Source organism: Notolabrus celidotus, chromosome 11 (genome assembly GCF_009762535.1).
Source record: "Notolabrus celidotus isolate fNotCel1 chromosome 11, fNotCel1.pri, whole genome shotgun sequence".
Classification (NCBI taxonomy): domain Eukaryota; kingdom Metazoa; phylum Chordata; class Actinopteri; order Labriformes; family Labridae; genus Notolabrus; species Notolabrus celidotus.
Genome location: NC_048282.1, coordinates 33,854,276 through 33,877,951, shown reverse-complemented (window position 1 = coordinate 33,877,951; position 23,676 = coordinate 33,854,276). Strand labels below are relative to the sequence as shown.

The window sequence follows — 23,676 nt, the reverse complement described above, 5'->3', positions numbered from 1 at the left end:
ATCGTAACATGTTGTATTGTCCCATCCATCCATCCATTATCTTGACCGCTTATCCCGTTGGGGATCACGGGGGGCTGGAGCCTATCCCAGCTGGCTTCGAGCGGAAGGCAGGGTACACCCTGGACAGGTTGCCAACCTATCACAAGGCTAACACAGAGAGACAGACAACCATTCATGCACACACTCACACCTACGTGCAATTTAGAGTGATCAATCAACCTGAGGTTGAGGTTGATGTTGTATTGTAACGTATCGTATTGTATCGTATCATACCGATCCTTTCCTATCCTATCCAATCCTAATGAACCGTAGTCTGTCCTATCCTTCCCTTTCCTTTTCCACCGTACCATATTGTATCATTTTGTAGAGGCTTCAGTGTCATGTACAGTTTATCTGGAGTTTTTTACTTTGGGCTTCACTAATATCATATTCAGTGAATGAGCTCCATCAACGATCTCACATTTAGAATCCTTGGTACAGAAAGGGTTCTTTAGATGAAATGTGAGTCTACTGACAGTTTCAGAGATCTGTCTTTGTTAAAAAGTTGTAGGAATAGTAAGAAACATTTTTCCGATCTAGCATATGTTATAGTGGACTCTTTCGCCTGTTAGAGAGCAATCCTTCCAGCCTGTGTCATTCTTGGAGAGCATGGAGAACCCATTGAGCGGCGGCCAGGAAAGCATAGTTGTAGGAGAAAGCTGAAATTGAGGCCTCAGTGCATGTAAAAGGGCTGGCCACCTGGAGCCCACCTGCTGAGGCCTGGGCACACATACTTTCCTCTTCTCTATCTTTCTGTCTGTCTCAGTCTATTTATAGCTCCTCACTGGGTGTCTTTGCTGCCCACCCAGCTCTGTGAGAAACGGTGAAAGTCAGGAATCCAGTGTTACTTTGGGTGGAACTTGTTTTAGCGTGAATGGCTTACTTTCTGTTTCAGTGACTGCTGTCTTTATGCATTCATGTTTGGATTCAAGCATGCTGTAGCGATGATGACATCCTTGAAACATGCTGTATGCAAAAACTTTGACCTGCTGGCACACATTGTCATCCCTGCAGACATATGAGCTGCAAGTATGGACGTTAGCTTCATCTGTCAGCTGGCTGCTTTGGCCTAGAGTGAAATATCCCAACAATTGGATGGATTTGCACAAAAACTGGTTCAACCATCATCATCACCCCAATAAACCCAACAATTTTAGTGGTCCTCTTATATTAATGTAAAGCCACCATCATCCATCCATTCAGTCAAACCTCTCAGCCTCTGTGTGATGGATTGGCATCCTTCCTCTGGCCCCACAGTGATGTTGACATTTCAGGTTTTAGTTACATGTCTTGACAAGCAGTTGATGAATTGCCATGAAATATTTGAGGGTATCAAATCATTAAGGCTCAGTTTGTAAGATTAGAGGGACTATTGGCAAAGAAACTGTAATATAATATTAATAAGGATGTTTTCATTTGTGTTTAATGACCTGGAAATATGAATAGGTGTGTTTTTATTACAGTGGAAAGCTCTTTATAGCTACAAAGGGAGCAAGCAACCAATCAAACAGCTCAAGAGGATCACTTTAATGAATTTTACAAGTTTGGGGACCATGATCCTCTCTTGGAAGTGCAACCTCACAGCTAATGCTAATAAATTATGTACTCACTGGTTGATCAAGCCATAACCGTCCTGTAAATTCAGCAATAACAGGCGGAAGATTTCATCTTGTATATTGTCTGGTTTCCCGAAAAATGTGCCCCAATGACATGAATGATCTCCTAAATGAGGCTGATGTTTGTGGTTTTCAATTGAATATAGCTTCCACTTTTAAGCAGATTTTCTTTACACTTGGTAATAATATTACTTTCTCCATCAGGAGGATTTGTTGTCACTTTGAGAGCCTCTTACTTTTCTTTCACGCCAACATTATGCCAAAATGTTCCAGTACTGGAATGACTGCTTGGTTAAACAAATAAAAAACAAACACATTTATTCTGAGCCGGGACTTACACCAGATCCGTGTCTGGTCCGTCTCCAATCTGCTGCAGTCTGGCTCCGTGCTCTCTCATCTGTTAACACCCAGCGTTTGCGTTTCAGAACGCATCACCGAGCAGGACCGCCGGAGAGCTGGAGTCATGTGACCGAGGTTTTCCCGCAGTAATCACTGAATCAAGGATTCTCCTCCTCCTCCTCCTCTCCTTATCCATGTTGTCTTTCTGGTCCTCTGAAAACCTCTGACCTGTTGACTCCAGGCCTGGCTCCGCTCATCATGACGGTTTGTTGTTGTAGTTAAGTGAAATACGATCTGGTGATAACACAGAGTGTTTCATTCTGAAAATTAACCGGATGTTTTCATTTTGTTTTGGTGAAACCTGACTTCCTGTCCCGCTCCATCTGCTCTGTTGAGATTGATGCGTCATGCTCCAGCATCCTGGGAAAATAGAAGTCTTGTGTATCTGATCTGGAGGGCTCCGACCTGCTGGATCAGAGACCCAGCCGGAATGCAACGGACCGGATCCAGTGGAAGTTAACACATTGACTAGAATAGAAACCTATTTACTCTGATCAGAGACGGATTTGCTGGATTTGGCTGTAAGAGAGAGGAAAAAAGATTACTTCTGATGTTTTCTAAGCTTGTTAAATAAATAATCATCCACTCATATTGAAGCCTCTCCTGATTGAAGTACAGTCGCCTCCTAATGGCCATCAGAGAGAATACAGGTCTCCCTTCAGATCTGTGTGACCCCTCATTCGAGGAGTCGTTTGAGGAGATTTCAAATTAGAGTTTTAGAGCAAACAGACTCAGAGTTGAGTCTCCCCTACAATAGAAAAGATCCCATTGATTCAAGTTCAAGCCAGCCTCAGACATGTTGTCTTCACTTCATGGAAACCACAGAGAGGAGAAGGATTTATTCTCTTTCAGTGTGGTTGAAGTTACACATTATGGTTTCACAAAGTATTTTTAAGCTCCAGGAGGAAATATTGTGGCAATATCTGATCTATATCTGTCTTTTCAAAGGATTAGCTGCTTTAAGTGACCGTACAGAGAGCCTGTACAAACACCAGCAAGATAAAAAACCCCACCGACTTAAATCTGAATCTTCCCCACAAAAGTCCAGGAGGTTGTTTGACTTACAGACAACTGAGCTAATGTATTTTTCTCCGCTCAGCTCGTGTTAAGCTGTGTAAACTTAGAACGCCACAAGACTGGAAAGAGAGGGAGGAGGGAAAAAGAGCGGAAAGACACGGGGGTGGAGGTGTGTGTGTGTGTGTGTGTGTCTGGAAGTGGAAATGGGCAGCAGGGAGGAGGAATGTGAAACATTTCTGATGCTGGTCCTGTGCCTGTTTACACGGCAGTCAGCCTGTGACATCAGAGTCCAGACTTTATAAATGTCGGCGGGAGAAAGAATGAGCAGTGAGCAAACAGCTGCACCGGTCGCACCGCACCGTCACACAGGTTAGAGAGACACGCTGAGCTCCATCCGAAACACCACCAGCCCCCATGGACCGCCTGCTGAGTGCCTGTGTGAGAGCTCTGGCTGTACTGCTGTGTGTGGCTGCACAGGTGAGGCCTTCTACCTGCTAACAGTAGTCTGTTCTGGATTAAATTATCAGGTGTTTAGTTAGAAAGTTTCACAGTAGAGATATAACTAATTAATTTTCTGTGATTATTATTGACTTTTTTTTATTGTTGTGACATATTTCTTGTCAGGGAATCATGCAGGCAGAGTTTAAATGTGACAATTCTTCACAAATTTAAGTTTTTTTAATTATAATATCTAAGGAAGATGCTCATGTGTATCCCAAATCTGGAATTAAGGAGTGCAGTGATTATTGCCAACCTGTATGGACATAAATAAAGCAGATAGAAAGTGTGATATTGATGCAAACAGGACAAAAAGGAGGTTTTTCTGCTAATAATTCTGACCTTTTTATTACTTTAAATATGTTATTTTGCTTAATCAATAGGTAATTTGTTAATTCAACAAACAGTAGTAAAAAAATGACACTTTCAATTGAAAGTTGCAGGAGACATAATCAAACTGACTTGTTTTGTTCTACTACAGATCTAAAACCAGGATTTTTTTGTGCTTTATCATCACTGAAGACAAAGTAGAGCAGGAATCGACATGTAAAGAAGCTGTAAAATATACATTTTTGACATATTTGCTTATAATTTTAACCAAAAGAGTGAGAAATACTGATTTAAATTGAATTATCTCAGCTGTAAAGACAAGACAATTAGCCTGACTCCAAATAGTATTCACGTTAATCTACTTACCCTTTGATTCATTCATGTGGATGAACTCTCATGACACTAAATTGTCTTCATACTGAAAATTCAAACCTTCGTCTCACACATCATGAGTGTTATCACCTTCCTGTTATTATCTATAAAGAAACAGGAGTCTTATTTCTGCTGGTTATGCTTCTGTGACTGTTCATCTGCACCGTGTCCTGAAGCTCTGAGAGGAATCTGCTGCTACAGTTTCTCTGCACTCGTCCAGATCTGGTCTGTGTTTTGGCTCCACCACATTCATGTAATTGGAAACAGTGTTTGGCTGAACTTTGGCGTTGGATTTTGGCGCCCAGTGTCTGAGAATACCAGTAATGTTTTCTCTCCTTCTCGTGTGAAAATACCGACATGAGGAACTTTAGAAAGATGAGGAGGCTACTAAGTATTGAATTTGTTACAAGTATGGACACAGTTCATGCAGTTTGGATATTTTCATTGATGTCAGGTTCAAAGTGGGAAGCTAGTTTACATCTACCTATCACTGCTTCACACTTAATGAGCAGTAAAGAGAAGAGAGAGTGAAACTGGGTGGGAAATCTGGTGTTATACTTCAGCTAGTTCTTGCATTCAGCTCTTTGCAAGCTAATATTACCTTTAGCTGTTAAGCAGAAGCTTCTTAGCTAATGTACAGTAGCTAGTAAGTGGTCTATTGCTATGTAGTAGATAAAAACAATAATAATAATAAGAATTGATAGGATTTGTTGCTTTATGCATATTAATTAACACTTCTGTAAATATGCCAGAATTAGCCACAAGGCTTGTTTACATCCGTAGTCCCTTGCCAGAAGTTTAAAAAAGGCTCCCAAAAAAGATCAAGATTAAACAAAAAAATAAAATAAAGTAAAATGAAATGAAAATAATAAGGGAGAGGAGAAACCAAAACACAAACAACAACAACAACAACAACAACAACAACAACAACAACAACAAAAAAGAAAAGTACAAATAGCCATACCATTAAAAATGACTAAAAGCTTTGGCAGTCTTCGGGATTTCGACAGGGTGAGCAGAACCCTTACATGAAGCAGGACAGCCTTGTCTTACCCTGTCTGGATTCTAATCTGTATAACCACCAGCTCATTATGATACATGATCCCACTTTTAACCCGGTCACCAATGAAAGAGATCATCAATTCAACACAAAGATGATTTATCTTTACAGCTAAAAATAAGTAGTGCCTGTGATTCCATGCTTGGTCTCACTTCCATGTCAACAGAATCTTCTTCTCAGTCTGCTTGCTGCCTGAATTAGCAGTCAACTTAACATTTTCATTCATGGTGAAGTCAAAAATGAATTTGCTTTTTTGTCTGTTTGCACTTTGAACAGATGCAAAAAAACAACCAAAGCACTTGATTAAGGTCTCCTGTCCTGTGACTCTGCCAAAGCCAATACTTTGCTTCCTGTCTGTTTTCTTCAGTTTGATAGACATGTCTTTTAACCTCTCTCCTCTATCTATCTATTTATTTATTCATATAGCTGATGAAGGTCAGTCATTAACCAGGAATTTAAAATTTTACACTCTCCACATAAATTAGAAATTAGTGATGTTGATGCTGACAGGTGCTAACATTTTTGCCACAGTGTCAACAGGCAGAGTTGAAATCAGACTCTTTAAATGTAACAAACTTCTTCTTGTGGGTTGATTTGATTTAATGTGTGCGACCAGGTTGTTGACTCTGTTGATTAGAATTAATCACCTTTTTTAAAGGAGTTTTGACCAATCAGAATCAAGTATTTAACACTCGCAATAACACTTGTGTGTCCAACAGTCGATAACGGTTAATTATAGCTTAATGTTCCACCACCTTTTGAAAATGTATATATTTTTTTGGCTGTTGATTAAACAAAAGGGGTTCAAATTATAACAATTGTTTGATTCTTTACATTTAAACGACTTATTAGGTAAAGAAAAGAAGGACATGGCTGACTTGAATAAGAGGAATTACAAATAGGCAGCAAAATAAAACAGACAAGTCATAAAATCTGTAGGTTTTAGATTTAAAAAAGTATCTATACAGTGAAGGTAGGAAAAACTATAAAACTTTAATAATAAGATTCAAACAAAGTAAAGAAGGACTGATATTAATTATTGTCAGAGCTCCCTCACTCTGCCCATCTGATGTCCTGCAGATATTCATCAGTTTTCGTGGTAATCGTAAAGATAGTTTGAGTTATCATCCAACCACCTGTCTCTATGTACCCTGCAGGTGTCGTGCCAGGCCTGTGACAAACCCTGCAGTTGCCCTGGACCCGCCCCACAGTGCCCCGCCGGAGTCCCTCTGGTGCTGGACGGCTGCCGGTGCTGCCAGGTGTGCGCCCGGCAGCGAGGTGAACCCTGCACCCAGAAGTTTCCCTGCGACAGCCAAAGAGGACTGCAGTGCGACTACAGCCTCAGCCTCCCGGGGGAGGCAGGGGAGTGTGTCAGTAAGTGCCTCCTCCTTTAAACTAGACTCATGTCTGCATGAGTGAGACAGAAAAACAGCCTGAATTAAACAGACCATTAAAGTTAGAGTATTTTCAGCAGAGCGGGACGGCCTGCCAGAGCTCCAAAACATTTCATCAGCTATTTCCAGGACTGTTGTTGACACATTTGCTCTAATGGCTGCCCTTTGAGCATGATAGACTGCAGAGACAACAATCATGGACTGAGAAATAGACTCAGTCAGAAGAGAGGCCTGCTTTTCCATGAGTTACAGAACATTGGCAGGGACAGCAGCTTCTGTGTCCTCGCCTCTTTTTCACTCTGTCCTTTCATTTCCTGATTAAATTTCCCACATCAGTGAAACATGCAGGTGTGGCCCAGGAAGTTAAGGTGGCGTCTGTACTGTGTGTTCCCTCCAGGTCAGCAGGATCTCGTCTGTGAAGTCAACGGCGTAACATACCAAGACGGTCAGGCTTTTCAGCCCTCCTGTGACACCTACTGCTACTGCACAGGTGGAGGTGTGAGCTGTAAGTCGGCGTGTCCTCTGACCGGCCGTCTTCCCACTCCGGACTGTCCAAACCCACAATTCATCCGTCTGCCTGGGAAGTGCTGCAGGGAGTGGGTGTGTGAAAACCTGGAGAACACGGTCATTCAGGATGCAATCACAGGTAACTTTAAAGGTGGACGAGTTATGGAAGTATTACAGACCCTTAAACATCCCCTAGTAGCAGCTTTAAAGATTATTTCTAATGAGCAGCAGTGATGAATCATAGACGGCATATGCAGAAGTTCTTTAAACCTGCATTCTTTCTAATGACCAGCAGGGGGCGAGTTGTAAACAGAAGTCTGATTAATATGAAAGTTTGTCTACGTATTAGTTGATTAATCATTAATGAACATTTTTTGGTTTATTTATGATCTTCATTTCTAGTTTCAAGTCCTCTTCAACACATCATGATGCTCCTTTAGTAAATTATGACTCCATTTAAAGTAGAATTAGCACTTAAGCAGGATACACTGTAAGATGTGGTTATCTATGATTGACATGAGCTACCATCACATCATGCATCTTCATTTTGACCTCCGAATCGTGCCATTTCTGGCTCGAGTAAACAAAAACAAGGCAGTGACAGATAGATACCATTCTCACAGATTCTCACCATCCCTCAAAAGAGAGTCTAGGAAACCAACCGGTGACTTACCTCAGCTTTGTCTACCTCTCATTCCCAATCTATGAGACAAAAAAGTGGCCTATCAGGGAGTCCCAACCTCAATGGTGGTCGCAAGATAATTTATTGGGCTCAACGGATAGTTGTGTATAAAAATGTAGACATAGTAAAAAATGAAATAGCACATACAGTGTGCATATACATATATATATATATTTTAAGTTATATTTTCAGGCATGTTTACCTTTATTGATAGAACAGCTGTTGATAGACAGGAAATATGGTGAGTACAGCGGGGAAAGACATGCACCAATTAAAACAGGCGACCTCTGCAACGAGGTCTACAGCCTCTGTATGTGGGGCGCCTAGACCGTTAGGCCACCAGCGCCCCAGTATGCATATTTTTGACTGGGTAATGGTTTTTACATTTCATCACCTTCACCTGTAATGTAAGTTGTTTTAGTGCTGTTTCTTGGCTGCAGGATGGCTGTAGGCTCAACCCTAGAACAGCTAGGATGTTACTTTTGGGGGTCGTAAATCAAAAAGGTTGAGAACCACCGGCCTATAAAAAACGTAACAGCAAACTTTTAGTTAGTTAGTAAGACTGGATGATTGATTTAGCTCTTATGTCTGTCCCAAAAGGTCTAAATATTAAAGCTGCCGTTTGTTTTATGTCGATTTTGGCGCCCCCCTCTGGACAAATCAATACCTTTTACATCTTTACAGATTTTTCCATGTTCATATGTAGGAAGTGTTTTTAGTCCTGCTTTTCTTTAAAAGTAAAATGTACCACACACTTTAAATATTTGCAATGGAAAAAGTAAGAGACTATCTCTTCAGCGTCACCTGACACCTACCTCCTCACAGTGATTACAGGCATGAGAAACTACTTTTAAAAAACGACCAGTGTTTGTCGTTAATGTACTTCTTTGCTTTTGTGCATCTTTCAAAAATGCCCGTTTCATAACCATAACATTTCTCACAGGGTTCTTAAGCTACATGAGCTTAGCACAGCTTATTTTAGCTTAACTAAAGATAACAACTGGGAACAGACAGAAACTGCCAGCCTGATCCGTCCGAAGCCAAAATAATCTATAAAAGCATGTCTCAAAATCACCTTTAATTACTTCTTTGTTGCATCTCTTCTGTTTACAGTCTTAATGCTAAGCTAAGCTAAGCTAAGCTAAGAAACATCCTTCTGGCTTTAGCTTCATGTTTAATTGAAGAATTCGTTCAGAGTGGAATCGATTATCTCATCAAACTCTGCAAGGGAGCAAAAAGATGACTCATGTATGAAGTGACTTCATCCTGACGTCAGAGTTTGATATTTAAAACAGACTTTCCTGTCTCGGTGGGCTCATGCCATATTGAGTATCAGTGGATAGAAATCCTCATTGATGACTCTTCCATATGGCAGAGGAGTCCTTCCTTCATTTATATGATTTTTGTCAGCGGTGGTCATGTCTGGAAGTTTTTACTGGAGCATTTTTCCCTTTAAAAGCGGGGCGTGTCCCGCCAAAGGAAAACTCACAAAGTCCAAATACACCCCACGCTTTCTGGAAAAGTCAAAACATATTTCTTCCCTGTTACTACAACTCTCCTAGTTTCCAAACAACACAACCACAGCTGCGTTAGAATCAAACATATGAAGCCATGTAGAGAAGGTTACCCCGTCTGAGTCTGAGTGTTAGAGAAGTGAAGCCACTCTGAAAACATCTGGAAGTCCAAACACTGATGGAGTGAAACAACATGAAGAGGGCAGAAACAGAACATTTTGTACTTGGCCACAAAGCCTGCGATGTCATCCCTGAGCATCAGCTGGTTATTGTGACTGTTACATGTTTTTCTTCTGGGAGGCAAAAATGTTTCAGCTTTGGATTTTTAATTCAAAAACAGAGGAAAGATTTTATGAACACAAAAGAAGCGGATCAGACAAAACAGTCGGCGTCAGTGAGTCAGAGTTGAAGGAGTTCAGTTAACCTTCAGTTTACTTAATGGAGAATTTCTCAAACTGTGAAGCTCCTTCTCAGGGGAGGAGTTGAGAGGTCTGATGGGATACTAATACAGAACTTTTCTATGAAATATCACAGTTTTTAATCCAATTTAGCCGGTGTTAGTTACCTAAACATCTGGGATTAAAATGCACAAACTAATGGGTAATAACTTATTTTACACTTTTTAAAAAACAGGGCTTTAGAGGCGTGACCTGCAACACTTTGCAGCATGTCATTCCTCACTCTCTCCTCCTAGTTTCCTGCTCTCACCACTGTCCCATCTCTCAAAAGTGGGCATAAAAAAGTCTCAGAAATAAAATTAAAGACAGAAAAGAGACTAAAGTTGCAGCTTACAAACTCAATATGCTGTACTAAGGACTGAGGAGTATTCTCACATTTCCAATCTATCCTCAGCATCACACTTATCCTGGGTTACTTCTCTGGATATGTATGATAAAACTGCAAACAGGTAACCGTTAATAATAATTCAGAACACTCTTCATAGTGCTGCTTTATGAAAATGTAAAGTTTTATCATAAATCTTAAAGAACCCAAGTCTACAGAGTAATTCGCTGACTACAGCAAAACTGAACTCCCTGTTTGTCTCTTCTTTTAGTGTCACAGAAACTTTCTCTTCCTAACCCTGCTGATGAGTGTCCCTCAAACATTTTATTATGGACATTATCCATTTTGCATAGTAAACATTATCTCAGCCATTATGCACGCTTAACCCTTTGCACTGACAGTTTGCAGAAACACATCCACCACAGCTTCTTCTCTGCTGCTCCTCTAAAATACACAAGTTAGTTTTTTTTAAAGTTATGTTTTTGCCAATTTTTGCCTTTTATTAAATGGGACAGCTGAAGAAAGATAGGAAATGTGGGGGGGGTAGAGAGTGGGGAAAGACATGCATTGAATGGTAGAGGCGGGAGTTGGATCTGCAGCCGCTGCAACATGGACTGAAGACTCTGGTTGTGGGGCAGGCGCCAAGACTGCTAGGCCAACAGCGCCCCATACACAACAAGTTTTTAACTTACCAAGCTCTTTGTTAGATGAGCTGGTGCAATCTTCTGATTATGACTCACTCACACCGCTCCAAACAACAAACACAACATTACCTTTAATATTAGATATCCATCCCCCTCCTGCTCTCTTGATTCTGAATCTGATATTGGTTGGCAAAAAATGCCTCTTAGCTTTAACATGCAAGATTTTAATTTTCATTCCAACTGCTCCAAACAGCATTGAATACAAATGGGATAAAACGCACTTTACTTTCAAAGACTGAAGCTCTAGGTTTGAGTTGACTCTGGCGCCCCCTGTAGACAAAGCAGGAAATTGTGTCTATTTGCTGCTTCTGTCCTCTTCATGTGTCAGTCCTGTATTCTAACCAAAATACTTGAATAATTCACATTTTTCTAAAACCTGATATTGTGCATGCTGCAACATGAACTCTGGATGAAATTTGTCTTACTCTGCTTTGTTTGTTTGTTTGTTTTCAGCCATGAGACCCCGCACGTTTTGGCCTGCTCACACCAGGAATCACATTCTACAAAAACAAGTCCCGACTGTTCCGACTGCCCCGACCTGTGTGGAGCGGAGCACCCAGTGGAGCGCCTGCTCTCAGCGCTGTGGTGCTGGAGTCTCCACACGGGTCTCTAACCAGAACCCGGCCTGCAAGCTGCAAATGGAAACTCGGCTTTGTAAAGTGCGGCCTTGCAATATGATGCAGCCTGTCCAGAGGAACCCCATGGTGAGCTCTTTATTCATCCCACATTAGTCCTGACTGAGTTCAAGTCCCTGAAATTACAAAAAATAAAGGTTCAGTCAAGTTCGTGGCTTCTTCACAACTTGTGTTTATGTAATCAGTGCGAGCTTTACAAAGCTGACTGACTCAGAATAGCTCAGACACGTTTACAGCTGACCAAATCTAGAATTAAAGTCATCTTTAGAGGTTTCTGACCAAAAGGAGCTCTGTGGATAAATGTTTTCACGTGTTTGCTTTAAATGGAGCTCGCTCCTGAGGACGCAGGGGTGAGAGTATAAACATCACACACGTTTCTGCTCTTAAGTGAACAGTTGTAGGAATAAAAGACAGAGACAACAGCCTGCATAATCCTGTTTGAAATATAAGAATACTGGCTTTGCAAATGATTTATAATGACTGGATGTATCACTTTTCTGTGACCACAGTGAAGATATAACACACCTTTTCTCAGAAACACTAAATGTAAATATGAGGGGTTTTTATTCACATGAAGGTTTTGCAGCGCTCCAATACATTTCAGGAGTAAAAAACAACATCCAAATTTAAATACCAGCTGAAGTCTGTAATATGGTTCTGATGAAGTTGTAATTAAAGGACTTGCAGCCAGACTTATGACGTTTCCAAGTCATGAATTATGGAAGTTGTCACTTTAAATTAGATGTCATACTTTGTCAGGCTAAGTGTTTGGCAACATTAACCTCTGCAGTTTGAATGAATTTAAAAATCTAAAACTGCACTTTCATTTGCATTTAAAGACTGTTTGATCTCTCGGTACAAAAATAGCAAAATCTGAGTGCAAATTTACAAATTTTAGACATTTTTATGATCCATAAAGTTTAGCGATAACCAGCATGTCACAATATTTGCAGTTTATTCCTGCTTCATAATTATAATTGCTCCCCTTTAATGTTAAAGCAACAATTATTGCCCCCCTGCCTCTGGAACTATATAATAATAATAATAAATTGTATTTATAGGCGCCTTTCTGGACACTCAATGTCACCTTACAACATACCAAAAGTAAAAAACAACACTCAACAGTAAATAAATACATAAATACAACAGAATAAAAATGCACTAATAATAAAATGAAAGGGGGGGGGGGGGAGTCATTCCAGTCCCATAGAGATAGATTAAAGTGAGTATGCTTGGTGGAAAAGGGGAGTATTTAGGTGGGATTTGAAGGTGGTGGGAGAGGTGGAATTTGGTAAGTCCTAAGGGAGAGAGTTCCAGAGGCAGGGGACCGAGCGGCTGAAGGCATTCGACCCCATGGTGGTCTAGTGAGCAGGTGGGAGGGTGAGCTGGGTGGAAGTGGAGGACCTGAGACTACGGTTGGGTGTTTTGGTATGGAGCAGCTCGGTTGTTGATGGCCTTGAAAGTGAGAAACAGAATCTTAAAAATGATGCGGTATTTGATGTGCAGAAAAATGTCTATTCAAACGCAATGGTTTAGCTTTAACCTCAACATCTTGTGGACCTGCAAATTTCCTCCTCATATGATAAATAATTGCTTCCTTTGATTTCCTCCTCTAACGTTTCTCTATTTGTATGTCGATCTTGTTTTCTCAGTGGGGACAGCAGGGGCGGTGCAAAGCCAGCTACACCTCACCTGGTCCCATCCGGCTCATCCACCAGGGCTGCTACAGCACTCAGGCCTACAAGCTCAGATACTGCGGGCAGTGCACGGACTCCCGCTGCTGCACGCCGCATCAAACCAGCACGGCTGAGGTGACCTTCAGGTGTCCCAGCGGCAGACTCATACAGAGACCCGTGATGATGATCCACTCTTGTGCTTGTCACAATAACTGTCCATACGCGCCTTACAGCAACCCTGCTCTGTGGGGGTTCAGACCCTGAAGGATTCATTGAGATGAGAAAGACTTCACGTATCAGGAGACCTTGAAAAAGAAAATTCTAAATGTTGAGTTGGATTGAATTATGACCTTTACATATTTACAATCTCACCTTGTAATGCCAACGAAAGTCACCAGTGGTTGTGACTTAAGATTCTAAATTATTCGCCCACTACAGATGAAGAATAGTTTAAAGCATAACACAGAAGCAGAAAGAGAGCTTCAAAGGAAGAAGAAAAAATGAGGGAGACAGACATATCACAACTTAGGTTTCAGAACAATGTGCACTAATTTTCCTTCAAGAGACTATACCAAGAGGTCAGAGGTCACATCTGCTTTTCTTAAAGATGTTGTTCCTTTAAATCAAAGTCAGCTTTTTAAAAACAATCTTAAAAGTGACAGGAAGCCAGCTGTAAGAAAGTAAAACCGTTGTCGTGTGGTTTGATGTTAATTTTATCATGTTCAGTCACGTTAAAGACGATGAAGAGATGAACGTGTGTTGAATTTTTCAGATGCTAAAGATGAAACAGGACAAAAGCAGTCAAACGCCAAGCTCTGTGTTTTGGTTGGGCTCAGAAATAGTTAGATCCTTCCAAACTATGATATCTGGTTCAAGAAAAATAAAGTCTTTCATTTCCAAAAGCGGTCAACTGAGGACTGCTCCGATCTGTAAATAGTTTTAAAGTCAGGTAAACACTGCTAACCATCAAAATATGTCGTTACGAGTAAAAACCCCCTCCTCAAAATGACCCCAACTTTTGAGTTGACAGACGTGTTCTGACGTGAGCGATGCAGCTTTCGACTTGTACAGTTATGTGTGTATATTTGTAGTAAGATGACATTGCACTTATTTCTTCATTCTCTGCTTTGTTGTAAATATTTCTGTAAAGTCTGAAATGTAAAGTGAAACATGTTTCAATATTTTAAATGTGTCCTGTATTTTGCTCTGATCTATTTTTGTTATACTGTACTATTCATGGATTTATATCATCATTTTGTACATACTGTTGATTCTTCGGTACCTTACCCCAACATTCTATTTCATCATTCATCATTAAATGACTGTACAGTGCACTACTACTATGCAGAAATACACGGAACCAAAGAAATCCATTCTGGTGATTCATATAAAGAAATGAACTACATTTATTGCTTATTTTGTTAATGTCTTTTACACAGTGGTGGACAAAGAACACTGCTTCATTAATGAGGTCAAAAGTAGTTAAGTCAAGTTTAAGCTTGAAGGTTGTGAATGGAGTCAAAGTTGAAAGTTTGAGGGTGTTTTGTAAGATATTCCAGTCATTAGCTTTCTGCAAAATGAAAGGAATTACGGCCTAAAATTGTAGAAGTACCGGGGATGATGAGCTTGATGTATTCACTGGACCTAGCGCAATATGAGGCTTTGGCGACGTGAAGAAGAGAGGACAGGTAGGGAGGTTGTCCAGGATTGACTTGTATACAAAATGAAGCCAGTGGTGAAGCCGCCGGGTATGAATGGAGGGCCACCTCATCAATTCATAGAGATCGCAGTGGTGAGTGTGGAAGGGTGCATTAGTGGCAATGCGGATAGCTGAGTGATAAAGAGTGTCCAGTTTCTTGAGTGAGGTAATTGAGGCCATTTTGTAAGTGATGAAGTATACTAAAAAAATGTACTCAAGTGAAGTACAGATCCTCAAAAACTTTATTCAAGTGAAGTATAGATACTCAAAAAATGTACTCAAGTGAAGTACAGATCCTCAAAAACTTAACTCAAGTGAAGTACAGATCCTCAAAAAATGTACTCAGTGAAGTACAGATCCTCAAAAACTTAACTCAAGTGAAGTACAGATCCTCAAAAAATGTACTCAGTGAAGTACAGATCCTCAAAAAATGTACTCAGTGAAATACAGATCCTCCAAAATGTACTCAAGTGAAGTATAGATCCTCAAAAACTATATTTAAATTAAGTACAGATACTCAAAAAATATATTCAAGTGAAGTGCAGAACCTCAAAACATGTACTTTGTTACTTTTGTTACTGTCCACCACTGCTTTTACAGCACTTGAGGTGTGTTCAGCGTTACTAGTGGCTCCTCAGCCAAACCAGATGAGTTTAGACTGACATCTAGTGGACAAAACAATGTACTGCTGAGGCTGAGGGAATCATCACAGCAGAGGAACACATTTGAAAGTGAAGTAATTTTGCTCTAAATTAAATTAGATTAAATTAAATTAAATTAAAAGCTCTAAATTATACACTCAGGGTGGAGAAATCGATTCATATTTATCTAATTTATATTTTAAAAAATAATAAATATCACGTAAGCAAATAATAAATGATTTTAATATACGTCATCACGTTTTAGTAACGTGAGTGATGACCGTTGACCTCTGACCTCTGACCGTTGGTGCCTGTCTATTTAGGTTTGTAAACCCGTATCTAGACTGCTAGCTAATTCCAGCACGGAGGATGATACTTTCTGTGGATATATGATGACGATACCAAAGATGGAGGAAGATGAAGGTGAAGAGGAGGTAGACCAGGATGAAGAGAGCCTGAATGAGCTGCTGTGATACTGAACAGTAAGTGTTGTAACTTGTAAGAAGTGAGCTGCTTCTGCTTCGAGCTAACGTTAGCTGCAGTTGCTAGCTAGATTTATTTTACTTTTTTGGTGACTACAAATTAGACATTTATCATTCTTTTCCACTTAAACTTTTCTTGTACCTTGAATTTTTAATATTAATATTTTTTTCTGATTTTATTCTGCATTTTATTTCTGCATTTAAAAAACATAGTTCAGTGTTTTTGCAGTGATTTTGCCTATTTTTGGTTGTTGAGTCAGCAACAGTTGCTCCTGCTCCTGCACCCTGACCCTGTTGCTTTTCTGTGTCAGTGGATATCAAAAGTCTGCACCCCCCTGTTAAAATGCCAGGTTTAGTGATGTGAAGACATGAGACCAAGATAAATCATGTCAGAACTTTTTTCCACCTTTAATGTGACCTATAACATGAACAATTCAACTTTTAGGACTCTATTAGCATGGCACATCTTGACGTGGTGATATTTGCCCATTCTTCTTTATAAAAAAGCTCTAAATCCATCAGATAGTAAGGACATCTCCTGTGCACAGCCCTCTTCAGACCCAGATATGAACTGGATTCAGGTCTGGGCTCTGGCTGGGTCATTCCAAAACTTGAATCTTCCTCTGGTGAAGCCATGCTTTTGTTGATTTGGATGTATGCTTTGGTTTGTTGTCGTATTGAAAGGTGAAATTCCTTTTCATCTTCATCTTTCTAAGATGGCCTGGAGGTTTTGTGTTAAACTGACTGGTGTTTGTAACATAACCATTAAAGTGCTAGTTTTGAGCCCCCCTATGACCATCATGGTATCATATTTACATTATTTGCAAGCTTTATTAACATGACATTTTTTGCTCAGTGCAATTGGAGTTGAGAATATTGGGTATCTCTTTGGGGTGTTTTGCAAAGACCTCCATGTGTTAAATCTCTGATATGCAATCTTTATTTTAAAGCTATTCTATGGAGTCCTGGGAACTAAGTAACATCATTTTTGTAATAGAACTTCATCGAAGTACCTCAAAAAGTTTGATTCCAGTTGGACTATGCAACTGTGCAAAGAGATGAAAGTGCTCGATATTAAACAGAACATTAAAGAAAAGAAAAAGTAGTTTTTGAAATCAATAATCAAATAAAGTTATCAGGTATAGACTACATTACACAAAAAAGGTTAGAAAAAAAGGGTTTGACGATCACAAAACAAAGAAAAGAAAAGGCTGTGTTATGGTAGGGCGTAAAACGATTACTCAATTAGATTGTGAAGAACGAGAAAGAGAAACACACAATACAAAGAGAAGATAAAGACTAGAAGAGAAAAAAAGAGTTGTTTTTGAGAGGGAGAAGAGAGATTTGTCGAGAGATTGTGGTTTGTCACTACGGATGAGGTTAGGGTATAGAGGAAGAAGGGGCTGTGGGTTCCAGCAGTGTGGTATTTATCAGGCCTGGCTCTGCAAAGGAAACCCCCAGACCCTTGGGAGGAGACTTGCAGAGCCGGGCCAGATTCAGGTGCATACATTTGGGGGGGCCACCAGACACCCACCCCCGCTACCCCCCCACCCCCCCGTCCCCTCCTCATGTGGTGCACATTGTATGATTGATGATGAGATAGCTGTTATGTATGTCCAAAAACAGATGAGGCTGGCAGAGGAGAATCCAGTTTTATGTGATGAAAAGTGAGTCCTTTTTTGTTTGTGTGTTTGTGCGTTTCTGTTTTAATGATGGAGGTGATGGGGGGCTGTTATGTCATGGAGATGAAGAGAAGGGAAGGAATGCAGAGAGAAGAGCATGAAAAACAAAATCAGAGAAGTAATAGCAGAAACCACAAATAAATGAATGTAAAACATACTAACAATAATAAATATTAGTAATAGTGGGTACTATTATTATTATAAAATAATAATCAAAATAATTTAAAATAATTTTAGCTTATTTTAACTTGCTTTAAATGCAAATCTTAATTTTATTCTTTAATATATTTCTAATTTTCCTTTTCTTTTCTATGTTTAAACATATTTGTCATTTTAATTGTGTTTTTTTATGCTTGTCTGAATGTCTCCAATGCTTTTAATGTTTTAATGTAAAGCACATTGAATGACCCTCATGTGTGAAATGCGCTATACAAATAAAGTTGCCTTGCCTAATAATCTCAGAGGTCATATAAATAGAAACAGGTAAATAATGCATAGATGTTGAGGGTTATGGAATGCACAGAAGAGAGAGAAGAAGAGACAAAACAAAACATTAAAAAAAATATAAGATAAACATCAAAACAAACAAGAAATTGTATAATGATGGATAGAATTGGTGAAATTATTATTGGTTGAAAGAGTAAAACTTAATGAAGACTAAATAACTGAAGTTACTAAGTTGTTGATGAGGAAGATTGACTAATAATTCAAACAAACAGAAACAAAAAAATAAAAAATAAATATATATATTTACACACATAAAGGTAAAAAAAATTCAAGCACATTTCTTTTAAACCAACTACTGCACCTTTTAGCTTAAACTAACTGTCTTTTTTTATTGTCTTCTATGTTTTTTATTTTTTATTCAAGGTCATTTTATTATTATTATTTTTTAACAATTTTAAAACTACAAACATAAACATCAATGATGTCTCATTTTTGGAACAAGATTGTGAGAGAGCCCACTCCCTTGACCGAAAAGCAACCCCACACATGAATGGTCTCAGGATGCTTCACTGTTGGCAAGAGACAGGACTGATGGTAGCGCTCACCTCGTCTTCTCCGAACAAGCCTTCCTCCAGATGCCCCAAACAATCGGAAAGGGGATTCATCAGAGAACATGACTTTACCCCAGTCCTCAGCAGTCCAGTCCCTGTACCTTCTGCAGAATATCAGTCTGTCCCTGATGTTTTTACTGGAGAGAAGTGGCTTCTTTGCTGCCCTCCTTGACACCAGGCCTTCCTCCAAAAGTCTTTGCCTCACTGTGCGTGCAGATGCACTCACACCTGCCTGCTGCCATTCCTGAGCAAGCTCTGCACTGGTGGTGGCCCGATCCCGCAGCTGTAACACCTTCAGGAGACAGTCCTGGTGCTTGCTGGACTTTCTTGGGCGCCCTGGAGCCTGTTTGGCAACAATTGCACCTCTCTCCTTGAAGTTCTTGATAATTCGATAGACGGTTGACTGAGGTGCAATCTTACTCGCTGCTATAAACTTCCCTGTTAGGCCCTTTTTGTGCAATGCAATGATGGCTGCACGTGTTTCCTTGCAGGTAACCATGGCTAACAGATGAGGAACAATGGTGTCATGCAGCATCTTCCTTTTAAAGTGTCCAGTCACTCAATCATGACAGATTGATCGCCAGCCTTGTCCTCATCAACACCCACACCTGTGTTAATGTGTGTGACACCTGTGTGTCATTGAAATTATGTTAGCTGGTCCTTTTGTGGCAGGGCTGAAATGCAGTGGAAATGTGTTTTTGGTGATAAAGTTCATTTTCAAGGCAAAGAGGGACTTTGCAATTAATTGCAGTTGAGCTGATCACTCCTCATAACATTCTGGAGTATATGCAAATTGCTATTATAAAAACTGAAACAGCAGACTTTGTGAAAATTAATAGTAATAGTGTCATTCTCAAAACTTTTGGCCATGACTGTACACATACACACATGTATATATGTACACATATAATACGAATATATACATAAATAATAACATAAATAAATAAGATCAATTAAATAAATAAGAGATTTCAGGGAATGTCGTGGGGGCATCAGCTCTAATTTATAATAACGTCTGTTTGGTGTCTTTTGAATGTATTTTACTTTATGTCTGAAGTGTGACGCACAATATTTCACACCCATGTATGCGAATGCGTGTACTTGTAAAGTGACTGAAAAAAGATTCTGGTTCCTCTTCTTCTCTATGTTCATGCTTAAGAGATGATTATCTGAAGTATTTTTACAAGACTGATATAATTTGCAAACTACTTACAGAACAGACGCCCAGTGATTCAGTTGTAGTTTACTCATCTATGCTGGAAACTATAAGACTGATGTCTTAAATAGAACCACACTTCATCACATTTTCATTTCACCAGAATAGAAAAAAAGATTCCACATGTGAAGCCCACGACAGATGTAAACTCAGAATGGAGCTGATGCTCTTATTTGGGCTCTGCTTGGTTTCACTTCAGATGACTTTTATTTTATAAATGGCAGTTTAGCAACGTCTGTACCATACGACCGCGGTGACTTCCTGAGCACTCCCAGGTGCAGCAGCACTTAAATCAAGACCGAGTGGCTTCACAGGAAGTATTCGTTGATACACCCATTCTGTGATCAGGCTGACATCTGAGGAGAAGACCGGCACTTTCACTGAAAGAAGGACTATACTTTCAGCTCTCTGTCAGAAAATGAACACCACTTGTCAGCGGATCAGCTTTGATTTTGGAGGCAAATTTCTGCCTCCAGTTTACATCTTGGTTTTCATTACTGGCCTGGCAGCCAACGCATGGGGATTGAAATCCTTGTGGCACAACTGGAAGAAACTGGGTAACGTCAACTTGTTCATTCTCAACCTCGGGCTTGCTGATATCTTGTACCTGCTCACGCTCCCGTTTTTGGTGGAGTACCACTTGAAGAAAGGTAGATGGATCTTTGGAGTAGCATTTTGCAAGATAACAAGGTTCTGCTTCAACTTGAATTTATATGGCAGCATCTGGTTTCTCACCTGTATCAGCGTGTACAGATACCTCGCCATCGTCCACCCAATGAGAGTAATGGGAAGAATAACTGTGACACACTCTTTGACGATCTCTGTGATGGTTTGGTCTGTTGTGAGTGTTCTTAGTCTTCCAGACATGTTCTTCCCCAAACACTATGGAAACAACACTAAAAAATGCTTTGACACCACCAGCAAGGACCACGTTGAGGATTACCTGACATACAGCCTTGGATGGACATTCTTTGGGTTTTGTATTCCTCTCCTCATCACAGTGGGCTGCTACGGACATGTGATTGTTGTTCTCTGTCGCTCTAACACCATTGACAAGGTAATGAAACAGAGGAGTTTGAAGTTGCTGTTCATCTTGATTCTTCTCTTCTCAATTTGTTACATCCCCTATCATGTTTTGAAGAACTTCAACCTTTTGGCAAGAGTCCTGACCAAGCAGAACATCTGTCAGGGGTGGTTTAATGGAGTCTACATTGCTCGTCAGATAAGTCGTGGCCTTGTGGCCTTGAACAGTGCTCTTAATCCTCTGGTTTACCTCCATGCACATGAAGATATTAACACCCAGCTCAGAAAACTACCCCAGCGGATTCGTCGCATGTTCAACCATTTCACTCCATTACACTCCGGCAGGGTAGAGGTGACACAAATAACAAATGACCTTTAAAACAAAGCAACATGTTGATTGTTCTGTTGAAACGGTACTTTTAAATCTGAGCTGAGTGATTAATGAAGCCCAGCTGTTCATCTTCCTACATTTTTCTGCTGTAAATCCTCATATATGTAAATATACTCAAACAGTTGTCACATCATCTGCCTTTTACTGTACATATTTATGTCCTTTGTCAAAAATTGTATATATTAAATGTTTGATGCAACTGTAAATGTGCCCAACAGTGTTCAAATAAAACAAATCTCTCTTGAAAACTGGGCAAATGTGACTGTTCACGTTCAGGGGGAGCCACTCCACGTGATTTGATGGGGCCGCTTCGTGCAATGCTTGATCTTCATTCGAAAAAAACAGGAAGTTGAATATGTGAGTACATATAGTGAGAAAACAGGATTCAAATGAGGTTAGCTGCCTGCATTACACACACATTAGCTGCACATCAAAGAGGTGCACAGAAAGACAGTTACACAGTAGTGGTGCTGGTGTACTGCAGGCTATGTTTCATACTCTACTTACTAAAACCTTGAACTAAAAAAATCCCTTCAAGATCAGAACTATTTCAAAACATGCAATTTAATTAAAAGGAATTGAATTTGAATTTATTTGATGAGGACAATGCACATTAATCAACATTTCAGCAGGATGCCTCAATGTAAATATGGAATCACCACAATAGCTACATTTCATCTGTAGTCCTAAGGTAGGTACTTACATAACAAGATTTAATAATAATACCTTAATAATTGTAAATACATTTTGTTAAAAGAGAGCGGCACATTGGGATAAAGTGCAGAGGACAGCTTAGGAGGCAGAGTTCATGAGCCTCAGCCTCAGGGAGAAAGCTGCACCTCAGCCTTGTTGTCTGAGCTCTGATGCTGTGCAGCCTGAGGGAAGGGGGGTGAACAGTTCATTGGCTGGCTGGCTGGCTGGCTGGCTGGCTGGCTGGCTGGCTGGCTGGCTGGCTGGCTGGCTGGCTGGCTGGCTGGCTGGCTGGCTGGCTGGCTGGGGTCTGACAATATGTTTGCATGTTTGCTGCTCTGGTTCTGCATCTGCTGGTGTAAATGTAGATTCAACAACTCTTTGCAGCGCCTTCTTGTCAGTCTCAGAGTGATTACCATGCCATACTGTTATGGAGAAGGTTAGGACAATGTTGTATCTTGGCTGTAGTATTGCCAACCACAACTTGCTATATATAATATTCTACTCAGATGTAAACAAACACAGTTGACAGATGTTTTCAGAAATAATTTGGTCCAGTTGTTTGGTTAAACTGGCATATCACAACTTGACCGGAGCAATAGGTCACCAGCACAGGCATGTAGACGTTAACCTACAAGGAGGACCAAAGGCTGTTGGTGCTAGCTCTGCTAGTGTTACATGGTACTTCCACCAGATCCGTGTACGGTCCGTCTCCGATTTGCTGCTGTCCGGCACCGTGCTCTGTCGTCCGTCAACACCCACCGGTTGCATTTTCGTAACGCAGCGAGGAGCAGGACCCCCGGACAGCTGGAGTCATGTGACCGAGGTTTTCCCGCAGTAATTACTGAATTAGTTACTAATTACCTCCTCCTCTCCTCATCCATTTTGTCTTTCTGGTCCTCTGAAAACCTCTGACTTGTTGACTCCAGGCCTGGCTCCGCTCATCATGACTTTGGTTTGTTGTTGTAGTTAAGTGAAATACGATCTGGTGATAACACAGAGTGTTTTATTCTGAAAATTAGCCGGACGTTTTCATTTTGTTTTGGTGCCTGACTTCCTGTCCCGCTCCATCTGCTCTGTACAGATTGATGCGTCGTGCTCCGGCATCCGGCAGAAATAGAAGTCTTGCGTATCTGATCCGGAGGGCTCAGACCTAACGGATCGGAGACAACTCACACTTGCAAACGTGTTATCGTTTACCCCCAGACTCTGTGATCCTGTGTCAAGCCGGGTTAAATAAATTGTGCACAATTTGTGTTTTTTTACTTTGAGTAGTAGCTTGGTCAGAATTCAGATTTCTATTAAAACAACGTGGATATTAAATGCTTTGGACGATTCTACCTTAAATGTTATATTTGTTGTTGATCTTCCTCTATCATTTATTGTACAACCTCCCTGCGTCACAAGAATAAGAATAGAGGAAATGCAAGGTTAGGTTTCATGTATTTAAATACAAAGGTGGGAAGATAGTGTGTCTGCACGGTGCTTCCATACCTGTGGTTACATTGATGCAATATCTGATACTACCTCACCTCTCAGACGACCACAAGTGCAAGCTTGTAAAATGT

The 23,676-nt window shown here is 40.3% G+C and overlaps 3 protein-coding genes across 5 annotated transcripts in view; all 3 read left to right on the top strand.

Annotated features, from left to right (window-relative positions):
* The window catches only part of ccn5 (cellular communication network factor 5), a 73,364-nt gene extending 58,733 nt beyond the window's left edge, over nt 1-14,631 (top strand). Inside the window, exons 1-5 of one of the 2 annotated variants that reach the window (XM_034695008.1) lie at nt 3,340-3,548; nt 6,489-6,705; nt 7,123-7,371; nt 11,369-11,619; nt 13,203-14,631. In XM_034695008.1, the coding sequence (XP_034550899.1) occupies nt 3,486-3,548; nt 6,489-6,705; nt 7,123-7,371; nt 11,369-11,619; nt 13,203-13,490 (1,068 nt within the window). In that variant the 5' untranslated portion in view covers nt 3,340-3,485 and the 3' untranslated portion in view covers nt 13,491-14,631. Of the gene's footprint in view, nt 1-3,339; nt 3,549-6,488; nt 6,706-7,122; nt 7,372-11,368; nt 11,620-13,202 lie in introns of those variants that run through there. The other variant, XR_004632896.1, reaches the window with a different exon arrangement.
* Nucleotides 14,632-15,852: 1,221 nt separating this feature from the next.
* The window catches only part of pfkfb1 (6-phosphofructo-2-kinase/fructose-2,6-biphosphatase 1), a 42,125-nt gene continuing 34,301 nt past the window's right edge, over nt 15,853-23,676 (top strand). For both annotated transcript variants that reach the window (XM_034694990.1, XM_034694991.1), the window contains exon 1: nt 15,853-16,048. The gene's annotated coding sequence lies outside the window, so the exon portion shown is untranslated. The remainder of the gene's footprint in view (nt 16,049-23,676) is intronic.
* On the top strand, nt 19,733-21,670 carry si:dkey-78k11.9 (P2Y purinoceptor 1). Its single transcript, XM_034695010.1, has one exon. The coding sequence runs from the start codon at nt 20,423-20,425 to the stop codon at nt 21,404-21,406; it is 984 nt and encodes a 327-aa protein (XP_034550901.1). The 5' UTR covers nt 19,733-20,422; the 3' UTR covers nt 21,407-21,670.